The sequence below is a fragment of the Nothobranchius furzeri genome, chromosome 19 (assembly GCF_043380555.1).
Source record: "Nothobranchius furzeri strain GRZ-AD chromosome 19, NfurGRZ-RIMD1, whole genome shotgun sequence".
Classification (NCBI taxonomy): domain Eukaryota; kingdom Metazoa; phylum Chordata; class Actinopteri; order Cyprinodontiformes; family Nothobranchiidae; genus Nothobranchius; species Nothobranchius furzeri.
In genome coordinates this window covers 25,523,463-25,536,669 of record NC_091759.1, presented here as the reverse complement: position 1 = coordinate 25,536,669, position 13,207 = coordinate 25,523,463, and the positions used below count along the sequence as shown (strand labels likewise).

The following is a 13,207-nucleotide window of genomic DNA, read 5'->3' as shown; positions in this document are numbered from 1 at the left end:
TGCAGATGTTGGGAACGCCAGTCGAGGAGCGATCGAAACTCAGCTCTAAACTATTTAGTAAGTTAGTAAATTTTATTTCTACAGCACTCGTCACAGACTGAGGATCACAAAGTGCTACAAAACAAATCATAAAGTCATAAAATCGTAATGATCTTAAAACAGAAACAGAATAAAATCCGGAAAACAACAGCAAACAATCTGTCAGTCCTACGTAAGGATGAAAGAAGATCATTCCAAAGTCGGGATGCAACAGTCTGGAAGGAGCGGGTCCATCGTTCTCACTGAGATGGATTCTTCACAACATTTCAAACAGCTGAGAAGGTCCAGGAGTAGATGCCAGTGCAGGTTCACCCCAAGGTCAGAGGTCAAAGCTCAGAGAAATGGCAAAGGCCAAAAAAGCTCCATCTCAGACACTACAGGCCTCAGGGCAAAGGTTAAAGGTCATTGCAGCTCAGGCTGGCGGCGTTTTATCTGGAAGAACCTCAAACCTTCTGGAAGAATGAGACCAGAGGGATGTTGTTTACCCACAATGCACTGCAGCACAAACAGCTGATCCCAGCTGTCAGCACGGGGGTGGACGGCTGAGGGTTTGGGCTGGTTCTGACCCAATAAAACCCACCGAATCCACCATGGTAAATACCAAAGTCCTCCAGTCCAAACCGGGTCATGAAACAGAACCATGATCAAGCAGCAGACCTACAACAGAACCACGTTGCTACAGCGGTCCAGACCAGAACCTGACCTGCTGTGGTGGAGCCAACATCAACATCGAGAAGACAGAACCAGAACCCCCTAGAGCTACGTGAGAGACGGTTCTGCTGAGGAAACAGGACCTGCTGACTGATGGGATCATTAATAAACGCGGAGCTGCAGACAGATTCAGGATTTCATCGGTACGAGGCGTTTTTGGACCACGCTACTCCAACATGAACTTTTCACCCTCCTTCTTCCAGGCAGCAGATCCAGCCGCCTCAAAGCCAGAACACGGCGACTGTGAAGCTCAGTGGCCGAGTGGTAGAGTGTCCCCCCTGGGACTGGGAGATCGGGGTTCCAATCCCGGTCGGGTCGTACCAAAGACCTTAAAGACAACAGGACCCAATGCCGCCCTGCTTGACACTCAGCATGAATGGGTGGGGTTGCTGGTTAAACCACCAAATGGTTCCTGAGCGCGGATGTGTCTGCAGCTCACCGCTCCCCAGGGGATGGGTCAGACGCAGAGAAGAGAAGCAAACGACACGGTTTGGGGAATGTGTTTAACCCAAGACATGCAGAATCACACACTCACAGATCTTATGGTAAAAAAGAATCTTTATTTTAAAACGGGAACTGCAGGAGCACTGGAAAAGCCCGGTGGAGATGGAGGACGGGAGCGCAGCGTCTGAGGAGGGGAGAGCAGATACAGGTGAGTCCAGGAAGGTGAGTCTAAACTGGGTGGGTGCAGAGAATAGACTTACTGGGAGTAGGGGGGTGTGGGAATGAGGAAGGGTAGGTTGGGTGCTGCCGGGGTGAATCCAAGTGGGGTGTCCAGGAGAGGGAGTGAGTCGAGAGCGGGCCGGCCGGGAGGAATGGAGAACGGTGAGAGCTGCACCCGGAAATCCTATGGGGCACAGGTGAGTAATCCTGAGGAGTCACAGAAATCCAAAGACGTTCCAAAACCTGGTAATGGGCAAGCACAGGGAAAAGATCCAAAGGTTCCAAAGATGGGAAAATGAGAGGAGTACTCACCCTGGCACATGACAGCAAAGGGACTTCAGCTCGATGCTGATGAACAGTATCAGTTTGGTATGGAAGACTGTTGTTTCATTCATTTGTTTGTTTGAACATTTTGTTCTTCGTCGTCTCTAAAACGTGCTAAATAAGCATAAATGAATCTTATCGAGTAAAACAACAAGCCAGCAGTAACATTAACCAATGAGCTGAAAATCTTTTCACTACAAACTACAACCGGACTTTTCCCACCGCTACGCATGTTGGTACCAGAGGGATAAGAGCACCAGCATTCCAGACGGACAACATTCATCCATGTGGAGTGCTGGTAAGTCACACTCAAGTGTTGGATAAACACCGGTGACCTTTGATTTGAGCAGTGATCTGATACTAATGATCATCACAAGCTGAAGAATAAATCCCTGTCATGCTGCATCATGCAGAGGTGACGCAACATGGTCACATGATGTGGATGCTCATTAGCGCTGTGGGTTCAAAGGTCACCCATCAGTGGCTTCCAGGTTTTAATTAGAAACTGAGGATTGTGACCACAGCCAGCGGGCATTTAAAACGCACAGAAACGGCCTGAAATCAGCCAGTTTTACTGACAGTGTTGAGCATTCGTTATCCCCATCCCATTCTGGGAGAGCTGCTGGAGTCAGTCGTGTTTGTCACCAACTCGCCTGAAGCTCTGAGTGGATTTTAACGAAACTCGCTGCTGATAACATTTCACAGTCCATCAAATTTAACAGCCAACAAAAAACAACTGGCTTTAGCTCAGTCCATTTTTCAGAAAACCTTATTTAGCTGAGACTCTTTATCACAAACTCTTGGTTTATTTGTTCATTTGATCAGATTTTACCAAAACGTCATCAATTTAAATGAGATTTTCTTTGAATAAAAGCATCAGAGGACATTCAAGACTTTATTATTCAACTCAAATACGTGGAAGTACACATGATCATTGTGAATGAACAACAAAAATCACCTTTATGGTTTTAAATAATTACATATGTTCAAGTTCATGTGTGTTTTCATTACATTTCCTTCTTATGAAAATTCTGAATGACATTTTTGAGGGAACTTAAGATATAATTTAATAAAACATCAGAACTAGGTGGATTTAGCACGTTAGCACATGAATGTTTTATAGACTTTGACTCACAAGCAAACAATAAGTTAATGTTATGAATGTTTTTATTTCATTTAACTTTACCAGTAAACAAAACCACGTCCGTTGCACGGACATTTATAGATAAGATTGTGAGTTATTTGGTACATTTTTGTTTTGTTGCTAACTTTTGGTGATGCTAACCGGGTAGCCAGAGCCAAGCCTGCACGCGCTCCGCTCGTGCCCAGCATTCCCAGCGGGAGCGCGCGGACAGAAAGCGACCAGAACACGACGGAAGAAGATGCGTGTCGGTGAGTAATGCCGTTACTGTTGACTTCGTTGCGTTTATGATGATTTAACTCCTGAGGTGGGGCTCCGCGAGGCGTCCAGCCTGCCTAATCACCCAGAGAAGAAGGTTTAACTCGAACATTTCCGCGTTCCGACACGGAGCTGAAACAAACTCCAACTTGGTGTCGTGAGTGAAGTTGTCTCAGCCCAAACGGCGCCTCGTCTCCGCTTCCCGCCCGGTATCAAAGGCTCCCTGCGGGGATTTTCCTGTTTTAAGTCGGTGAACCTGGCGGCTGAAGATGTTCTGAACGTTTGAGCGAAAGGAGCCGGTACCGGAGAAGGTACCGGAGAAGTGGCGGTGTTGTTTCGAGGCGTGTTGACGGACTGCTGCGCGTCATTTGTCAGCTGATGCGTTTAAAGGGCCTCAGTGAGAGAAGCGGGACGTTTATTCAGGGAAAACTGGGAAAACGGGAGACATTCAGCTGGCAAGCGAAGCTCCGTTTGTAAACAACACAACTTTCTTGGGTCATGATACCTGAAACCTGCCTGACCAGGTGTGGTGGAGTTAGGAATCCTCTGTGAAAGTGTAGGAAAATCCAGGAAATGATAACATCTCTGTTCAAACATTCCCTTTTATTGGCCATAATAATGAGTTCTAGCTGATCCGGTCAGGATGGCTCCCGGTCTCCTTCCTCTGGAAACAGACCCAAAACCCTCTGGAGGGATTAAATCCTCTCTGGTCTGAGAACAAGGAAGAGGATGTGAAAGGGGCCTCTGGAGAGCAGAGCGTCTAGGTTTCTCACCTGGATGGGTTACCTGAGCCTACACAGGTGAACAGGAAGCCCGTGTTTTAAACGAGGATCTGTTTAGGAAAATCTGGGACGCTTTGGAATATCTCATTAGATTTAAGGTACGGTCAACCAAACATGTCGCAGGAACCCTGAAACTGAGCTGGCTGCTGTTATGATCCGGGTCCGAGTTACAGGGAATGCTGTTATTGAAAGGAATTCTTCTCATCATTCTGGTGTATTTTTGTGATCCGAGGTCCAGTTAGATCCAGACTCTAAAACTCGAACCCCTCGTGTGCCACAGACATGGCAGAGCCCCGAGTGTTGGCGACTATCGCCATCAGGGCCTCGGTGTCCTGACCAGTTACTCGTCAGCGGCTCGATGCTCTGAGCTGCTTCTGCACAACCTCTCTGTTCTGAAGGTGTTATACGCCACAGATGAATCGCCATGGCGACCCCAGAAGGGAAAATCCCAAAGGGGAAGAAGATGAGCTGTGCTCCTTGTCCTGAACTCTCCTGCAGGGATTTTCAACCAGCTCCATAGAGAACAGTTTTCTTATTGATGCTAAAAAATATCAGTTAAAAATCCAGATTTTTACAGTTCCAGCATCTTTCAAAGAGCTGATCATAAGCAGCTGAGTGAAATGACCAGCTGATTTAATGAATCAGGACTTCAGAACCGGTCCGTGTTGTGTTGTCTGCGCGCTGCAGAGGATGAAATACCTCATGAACAGTTATATTTACCAGCTAAATCAAATTTCCTCCACTTGGAGTGGTCGTGCCGGTGTCAGGGCTGGCTCCAAAGTTCAGAGCGATAGCGGGAGTGATCGGCGCAGCTGTGAGTGACGCTGGATCTGTGTGTTTAACCTTGATGATCCACCTTCTAGGAGGCCCAGGTCTCATCACATGCTGTCTGAGCTGATATGATATGAAGACACGTGTGGACCTTTGACTCTCTCTCTCCCCTCCAGCCTCTAAGATGGATTACAAGGTCGTGTTTTCAGCTCTGGAGAGAGTGTGTCAGGAAAACATCTCTGTTCTGTGTGGGCCTTCTGACTTGCCGTACGGGACGGTTACCAAGCGCCTGGTCACGAGTATGAAGCAGATCCAGGAGCACGGCCGGGCCCTGGAGCCCATGGTGGCCAGCTTCTCCTCCATCTATCATCATTACGACTTCGACGCACAGACGCCCGGAAACGGGTACCGAACGCTGGTGAAGGTAAGACGCGCCGCGGGGGCGGAGCGGGTCCAATGTGGGGAATGAAAAAACGCCTTTCTTCCAGTTCTCCGTCGGAGCACCTGGATCTCCTGGAGTGGTCCGGACCAATAGTTATCCAGAGTTCTCCACGGATAACTCGGTTTGACAGAAAACTGGAGTTTAGCTCCAAAATCCTGATTCCCAGAGAGCGTTCCGCTGCAGCATCGGAAAGACAGAAACGGGAAGAAGATCCAGCTGAGGAGGAAAAATTAAACTGATCAGCTTTGAAATGATCCATAAACATCATCTTTAAACTTAAATACTTTATAATTATCTATAAAGCTTTAAAACTCCTTTTTTCTCTCTAGTCCCTGAACTCACCACTAAGGTCTGACAGGAATACCGGATCGCCCGGATTCATCCCACCTTTACTAGAAAGGATTCAGCTCATTATTGCTGTAAATCGGTATCGGCCTGAGCCGAGTCGGTGCTTTTCTACACAACATAAACGGGTTTATTCCTGTTTTAATGCACAGTAAATGTTGGGTCTCATTAAAGTTTCACGTTCCAGAGAAAATGTCTCCGAGAACAAAGTTTGTTGTTCATCTTCCTGTAACTGAAGATGTGACAGAAAAGGAAAACCGGCAGAATAAAACCCAACAGGGACAACCAGGAGCGCTACTCAACCTCACGAGGCTTTCCGCTCCCAAGAAGATAAACGTATGGATGAGGTTCAAAGATTATTCCAGAGGTCCGATCAGGATGGATCTGTGCTGTTTCATCCTCTGGCTGAAAGAAAAGCCCGACCACGGTTCTGATCTGAAACGGGATCTCACGGATCCAGATTCATCCCACAGATTATTCCAAGTGGATCCCTCCGACTCTCCCCGTCCCTCGAGTGTTTCTGATTCTGTTCAAGTTTATTTATAAAGCGCCAAGTCACGACCAGAGTCGTCTCGAGGCCCTTCACTAGTAAACACAGGTCAGTTCGTTGAGCCAATCAGGAGAAAGGAGCCCAGCAGGTCACCCAGAGAACTGCTGACAGCAGCTGATGATCTTACGGTCTCTGTCCTCCTCAGGTCCTCCAGTCGTGTCTTCTGCACATCGTCCACAAAGGCCAGTACATCGCCTCCAACTACAGCGGGGCGTTCTTCCGAGCCGAGCACAACGCCGCGGAGATGGAGGCGTACTGCAGCGCCCTCTGCCAGCTGCGAGCCCTGCTCTACCTGGCCCAGCGTCTGATCCACGACAACGAGCACGGCCAGCTCTACATCCAGCAGGACTCGGACCTGAACCGCAGCTTTGTGCAGGAGTACAGCTCCATGCACAAAGCCTGTTTCTACGGCCGCTGCCTGGGCTTCCAGGTCCTCCAGTAGCTTCTGCTTCTCCGTCCGTGGGTCTCACAACACACCATCAAACCGCTGTGGTCTGTTTGCCTCCACAGTTCTCCCCCGCCCTCAGACCCTTCCTCCAGACCATCATCATCAGCATGGTTTCCTACGGAGAGGCGTACGGCAAACAGCAGTCTGGGATCGGTGAGGAGCTTTTCCGCTGGTCTCATCTTGGGATTTGCTGTTTGGATCATCTTCAGAATGAGTTTTCCTCTCCCCGCAGGAACGGCCGCCCTGTCTCTCCTCACATCCGGGAAGTACGTCATCGACCCGGAGCTACGAGGAGCCGAGTTTGAACGTATCACGCAGAATCTGGATATGCAGTTCTGGAAGTCCTTCTGGAACGTCACGGAGTCGGACATTTTATCAGTAGGCAGGGTCACGCGCCGTTACTTCCTGTCCGTTACCCAGGAGCGCCGCTCAGGAGGAAATGTTTTTGTGTCCAGGGTTTCACCCGAATCGCCTCCAACCCGGTGCAGGTGAACTTCACGTTAACGGTGCCTCCTGTCCCGCTGCGCCTCCCTCTGGCCTCAGACCCCCGGCTCTCCACCACCGTGTCTCCCCCCATCGCCCACTGGGGCCCCGGACCGGTCCACATGAGGCTGGTCTCCTACGACCTTCGAGAAGGTCAGGTGAGGATCCACGAGTCGGTTTGAAATGTTCAAATGAAACTTTTAACTTGACCCTAACCCCTCCTTCCCTTTGAAGTCGGTCCAGTTCTCATCTCCTGTTGGATGTTTTAGGACAGCGAGGAGCTGCTGGGGTTTTCCCGAAGCGATCCTCCTCCCATCTCCTCCCGTCTGCCCTGGATACAGGAGCAGCCACGCTCCCCCTGGCTGCTAATCCACTTCCACGGAGGAGGCTTCGTGGCTCAGACTTCTCGTTCCCATGAGGTACCAGCCTGCTGGACCTACGCGTCCTCGTCTGGAGAGCACCATGATGAATTCTGAGTCTCTTCTGCTGCTTTCATCAGAATTATCTTCGTAACTGGTCCAAGGTGCTGGGCGTCCCCATCCTCTCCGTCGACTACTCTCTGTCGCCTGAAGCGCCTTTTCCCCGAGCTCTGGAGGAGTGCTTCTACGCCTACTGCTGGGCCCTGAACAACTGTCAGCTGCTGGGTCAGTGCTGAGCATGTGCAGCCTTCATGATGTCACCGTTTCAGTGAGACGATGAAGGTATCTGTTTGATCTGGTTCTGGACGTCGTCGCGCCGTGGCTCCTGGTGGGGGTTGTTATTGTTCTCCATGTATAATAACGCCCCCTAGTGGATGGTTCCAGTACAGGCTGTAAGCCCCGCCCCCTCCTTGTTGCTCTGATCGATAAACAAAAACCACATGAAGTCATTTTTCCAGGTGTTTACTTTGGAGCTAATAAAAGTTTAAATGTTAATAATAAACACATCGTTTGTCATTGAAGGGATCGTTTAAGTAGGTTTGTGACCACGTTAAAGGCGTCAGAAGGGACGTCCTGTTGTATCGGCCGTGTCGGTTTTAGGGGGCGGGGCTGAAGCAGGAAGCAGAAACTACCGTTGTTAGGAGAGGTGTGTTTAACTTGGAAAATGTGGGCGCAGCGAAAACGCTGAGTCACCCATCGTCAGTTTTAGCCGCTTCAGGTGAATGACGTCAACAATGACTAGTCGAAGTCAACTCGATTTCCATTACTTGACGGACTATTTTAAAAAACTCAGGTCATGCCGCTCCTAATAACCAATATCTCCTCTTTTCTAACAGCTTCCTGTTTGTTTCTGTCAGAACTTAACCCTAACCTAGCCCAACTTCACGTGAACGTCATGTTGCCTCGACACGAGGAGGACACGGAGCTGAACTCCATATGTTAGCGTGTTTAAAGCCTGTAGGCTGCTGTAGGAGCCGGGTTCAGATCAAGCTGCTCTCCCGTTTATTCTGGGAATCACATGTAAACCTGTTCTTGGAAAGCAGAGCGTGTTCTTCTGTGAGCAGGAACAAAAAGATCTCAGATCAAAGTGACGTCTGATTTCTGACGAGAACAGGAGACATATGATCTGTCTGTGTGAGCTGCATCGTTTCCAACAAACACAGAAACTTCCAGGGAACTGTTTAGACACCAAACAAAATGGCAGCCTGGAAGTTATGAATGCATGAACCAGTTTTACGTCCGGTTGCTCAAGTGACTTTGTTACTGGACATAAAAACTTCCTCCAGATGCCCATTTGATACGAGACGAGTCCTGATGGAAGAGCAGCAAACCAAACTGAACCGTTTACATTTTAAGGTGAACGTCGGATTCAACAGTAGAAGAAGAGAACGTGTTCGTCCGTCTGCAGATTTCCTGTTTCTGTCCTGGATCCTAATCCCTACCGACTGTAACGTCAGACTCTTTGGGTTTGTTTTATTAAGACCCGAGATAAAGCTGGAAAAACCCTCCGAGGCCCCCAGATCCCGCCCAGGCCCCAGATCCCGCCCAGGCCCCAGATCCCACCGAGGCCCCAGATCCCACCCAGGCCCCAGATCCCGCCCAGGCCCCAGATCCCGCCCAGGCCCCAGATCCCGCCCAGGCCCCAGATCCCGCCCAGGCCCCAGATCCCGCCCAGGCCCCAGATCCCGCCCAGGCCCCAGATCCCACCGAGGCCCCAGATCCCGCCCAGGCCCCAGATTCCACCCAGGCCCCAGATCCCACCCAGGCCCCAGATCCCACCCAGGCCCCAGATCCCGCCCAGGCCCCAGATCCCACCCAGGCCCCAGATCCCACCCAGGCCCCAGATCCCACCCAGGCCCCAGATCCCGCCCAGGCCCCAGATCCCGCCCAGGCCCCAGATCCCACCGAGGCCCCAGATCCCACCGAGGCCCCAGATCCCGCCCAGGCCCCAGATCCCGCCCAGGCCCCAGATCCCACCCAGGCCCCAGATCCCACCCAGGCCCCAGATCCCGCCCAGGCCCCAGATCCCGCCCAGGCCCCAGATCCCACCCAGGCCCCAGATCCCGCCCAGGCCCCAGATCCCACCCAGGCCCCAGATCCCGCCCAGGCCCCAGATCCCGCCGGTTTTAGACGCTTTTCTGCTCCAGCTCGCCTGATTTAAGCAGGAAGTGAACCTTAAAGTCCCATCAGGTGTGTGGTGAAACGCATCTGACCCACCCCCATGGGGAGCTGCTGGTGGTCTAAGCCCCAGTCCAACCCCTTAAAGCTGAGGGTTGAGCGGGGAGGCGTTGTGATCCGACCGGGATTTGAACGCCGGTCCCAGGGCAGATGCTTTACCACTAGGCCACTGAGCTGGTCTACGGAAAAGAATCGTTCCAAACTTTTGAAGCAGGATTCTGTGAGAATTGCTGCACCTGTGAATCGGCCGATATTCAGCATGACTGTTGATCGACCAATCAGGATCTCAGAAATGAGATTTTCCTTTCGGGTCACTGAACTCATCATCGCAGTGGCGTCCTCCAGGGCGACCTTTTCACTTCCAGAACCAGACATTTAGGCCAGTGAAGCATTTTTATTTTACTCATTTGTTATTTGAGAAACTCTTTAGTCAGAGTCGTCCCTCAGAACCAGAACCAGTGCATCCCTAAGAGCTTGAGTTGGAACTGAAACTAACTTGGTCCTGTTCTAGACCCTGGTGTTTGTCCCTTCTGGGCCACCGTACTAACACATAAATGAGGTGCTACCTGAACGTTCTGCTCTGCTGTTTGATTCCAGGTTCTACAGCGGAGCGGGTTTGTCTTGTCGGGGACAGCGCGGGAGGAAACCTCTGCATCACTGTCTCCATGAGGGCCTTGACCTCTGGAATCCGTGTCCCTGATGGGATCGTGGCTGCGTACCCAGCCACCTTGCTCACCACGGATGCCTCGCCCTCCCGGCTGCTCACACTCATCGACCCCTTGCTGCCTTTAGGCGTCCTGGCCAAGTGCCTGAACGCATATGCAGGTGTGTTTGTGTTCTGCTGCATGCCTCATTTGGCTCAGCAGAACACTCCGGTCCTTCCAGAACAGAACACAGGACATCAGAAGGACTTCTGTCAGAATCGGATCATGTGGGAGGAAGAAATGTTTAACTACCTGCTCCCACCTGAGTTTGTTCAGCTGATGGAGCCTCCTGCAGGGTTTACTGGTCTGCAGATCAGGGACAGACGAACCACTGTACACCCGGTCCAGTCCAGTTTACACCTGATCCAGACCACTTTAAACCGGACTCAGACTGGTTTCAACCGATCCACTCCAGTTTACACCTGATCCAGTAAAATTTACACCTGATCCAGACCACTTTACATCTGATCCAAACCACTGTACACTTGATCCAGTTCAGTTTACGCCTGATCCAGTCCAGTTTAATGCCTGATCCAGACCACTTGAAACCGGACCCAGACCAGTTTAAACCGATCCAGTTTGGTGTACACCTGATCCAGACCACTTTAAACTGCATTCAGTCCAGTTTAAACCTGATCCAGTCCAGTTTACACCTGATCCAGACCACTTTAAACTGCATCTAGATCAGTTTACACCTAATCCAGTCCATTTTACGCCTGATCCAGACCACTGTACACCTGATCCAGTCTGGTTTACGTCGATCTAGTCCAGTTTACACCTGATCCAGTTCAGTTTACGCCTGATCCAGTCCAGTTTAATGCCTGATCCAGACCACTTGAAACCGGACCCAGACCAGTTTAAACCGATCCAGTTTGGTGTACACCTGATCCAGACCACTTTAAACTGCATTCAGTCCAGTTTAAACCTGATCCAGTCCAGTTTACACCTGATCCAGACCACTTTAAACTGCATCTAGATCAGTTTACACCTAATCCAGTCCATTTTACGCCTGATCCAGACCACTGTACACCTGATCCAGTCTGGTTTACGTCGATCTAGTCCAGTTTACACCTGATCCAGTCCAGCTTACGCCTGATCCAGACCACTGTATGCCTGATCCAGTCCAGTTTACACCTGATCCAGTCCAGTTTACATCTGATCCAGTCCAGCTTACACCTGATCCAGTCCAGTTCACGCCTAATCCAGACCACTTTACACCTGATCCAGTCCAGTTTACACCTGATCCAGTCCAGTTTACATCTGATCCAGTTTGGTTTACACCTGATCCAGTCCGGTTTACACCTGATCCAGTCCGGTTTACGCCTGATCCAGACCAATTTAAACTGGATTCAGACCTGTTTAAGCCTGATCCAGACAGTTAAAAATATGTGTTCTTGTTTTATTTATTGAAATGGTTGGATAGAAATCTGACCTTTGACCCTAATCCACTCTAATCTGGTTTTCCCAGGCTCGGACTTCCAGACGATCCAGCCGGCAGACAGGAGAGGCAGTCTGAGTGCTCTGGGCCGAGACACGGCCATGCTGCTCAGTGACCTCACTCAGGGAGTTTCCAACTGGGTCCAGTCCTTTCTGGATCCCAGCCGGACCTCAGGTGGGTCTCCTTCTCCGAGAGGGAACCATATCCGGAGGACTTCCACTGACCTCGCCTTCCAGAACTCTGCAGATTCCATCCACTATCCGGATGGCTTCGAGCCTTTGCGCTCCAACTGCCCAGCGTTTGTTAACCCGACGTCCTGCCCCGTCATGAGGAACCCATTTGTGTCACCGCTGCTGGCGCCGAGCAGTCTGCTCAGAGGTCTGCCGCCCGTTCACATTGTGGTAAGAGAGGCGGAGAACATTCTCCCGTGTGGTTTAGGTACACCGTACATAGTTTCCACTCCTCCTGACTCTGTGCTCTTCAGGCCTCGGCTCTGGACGCTCTACTCGACGACTCTGTGATGTTTGCTAAGAAGCTGCGAGCGATGGAGCAGCCCGTGAGCCTGACAGTGGTGGAAGATCTTCCTCACGGCTTCCTCAGTCTGTCGCAGATCTGCAAAGAGACGCAGTTTGCTTCAGACATGTGCGTGGCTCGAGTCAGGGAGGTCTTCCTGCAGGAAAACACGAGGAATGCTCTTCCAAAAGACCTGTAGTGCCAAGCCCCCCGGCTGGTTCCTGTAACTGGGATGTTAACGGGTCCTGTGCTGAGAACCAGGATGGATCAGGGGTAACATCAAGCTGCACTTTAACCTGCTGATGGATTTCCACCAGCACCCACAACTAGCTTCACCCGACTCCCCCCTGATGAGGAGTCACCTCTCAGAGAGTTTAATCAGCCTTTTGTTTGGAGAAACGATATTTATTATGTATTAATAAGCTAAACCGGCGTGTTTTAAACAAGTGGAAGGATGCAGATGTATTTCTTACCTGCTGACCGTTTTTGTGCCCTGAGCGGAGAACTCCGCTGCTCCTACCTGATCAGGATGAAAGCTGTACTTGAACTGGAAGCACAGATGCTGTGTCTCATGGATGCTGTCGCTACATCTGATGTGTTATTTCCTGTTTGCCTCATGTTTACAGTGGGATGTTTACCAGCAGTGTTTGGGTGTGAAATTAAATAACCGTGTTTGACTGGATTTTGGGGCTTATTTTTACATTTTATCCACGACAATTATAGAAACATGGTGAACTCTTTTATTGTGTCGGCTTAAGGAATCTAGACAAACTGTGTTTTTGTGCTTTTTAAACGTTTCTTATCCAGTTCAGTCGGACAGAAAACAGGTGAAATATGTATCCACACAGCTGCTCCGTGACTTTAGGACCTTTTATTTATAGATCAGACATTATTGTCTAATCAATCATAGATTAATGTAATGAAGTGAAATATTAATGTTGGTTAGTGCATCCTAACCAAATCCACCCATGTTTCCCGCTGAGGGACGGTAAAGGACG

General features: G+C 50.2%; 1 protein-coding gene across 2 annotated transcripts; it reads left to right on the top strand.

Moving 5' to 3' along the window:
* The first annotated feature begins 2,948 nt into the window (after positions 1–2,948).
* Positions 2,949–12,891, top strand: lipea (lipase, hormone-sensitive a). 2 transcript variants are annotated; one of them, XM_015974049.3, is made up of 11 exons: positions 2,949–3,129; positions 4,866–5,113; positions 6,172–6,456; positions 6,537–6,627; positions 6,707–6,852; positions 6,930–7,115; positions 7,227–7,376; positions 7,457–7,601; positions 10,152–10,379; positions 11,727–12,097; positions 12,181–12,891. In XM_015974049.3, the coding sequence occupies exons 1-11, from the start codon at positions 3,120–3,122 to the stop codon at positions 12,406–12,408; spliced, it is 2,088 nt and encodes a 695-aa protein (XP_015829535.1). In that variant the 5' UTR covers positions 2,949–3,119; the 3' UTR covers positions 12,409–12,891. The 2 variants fall into 2 exon arrangements, with proteins under 2 accessions (XP_015829535.1, XP_054601467.1); XM_054745492.1 differs by lacking the exon at positions 2,949–3,129 and adding an exon at positions 3,139–3,447.
* Positions 12,892–13,207: the final 316 nt, after the last annotated feature.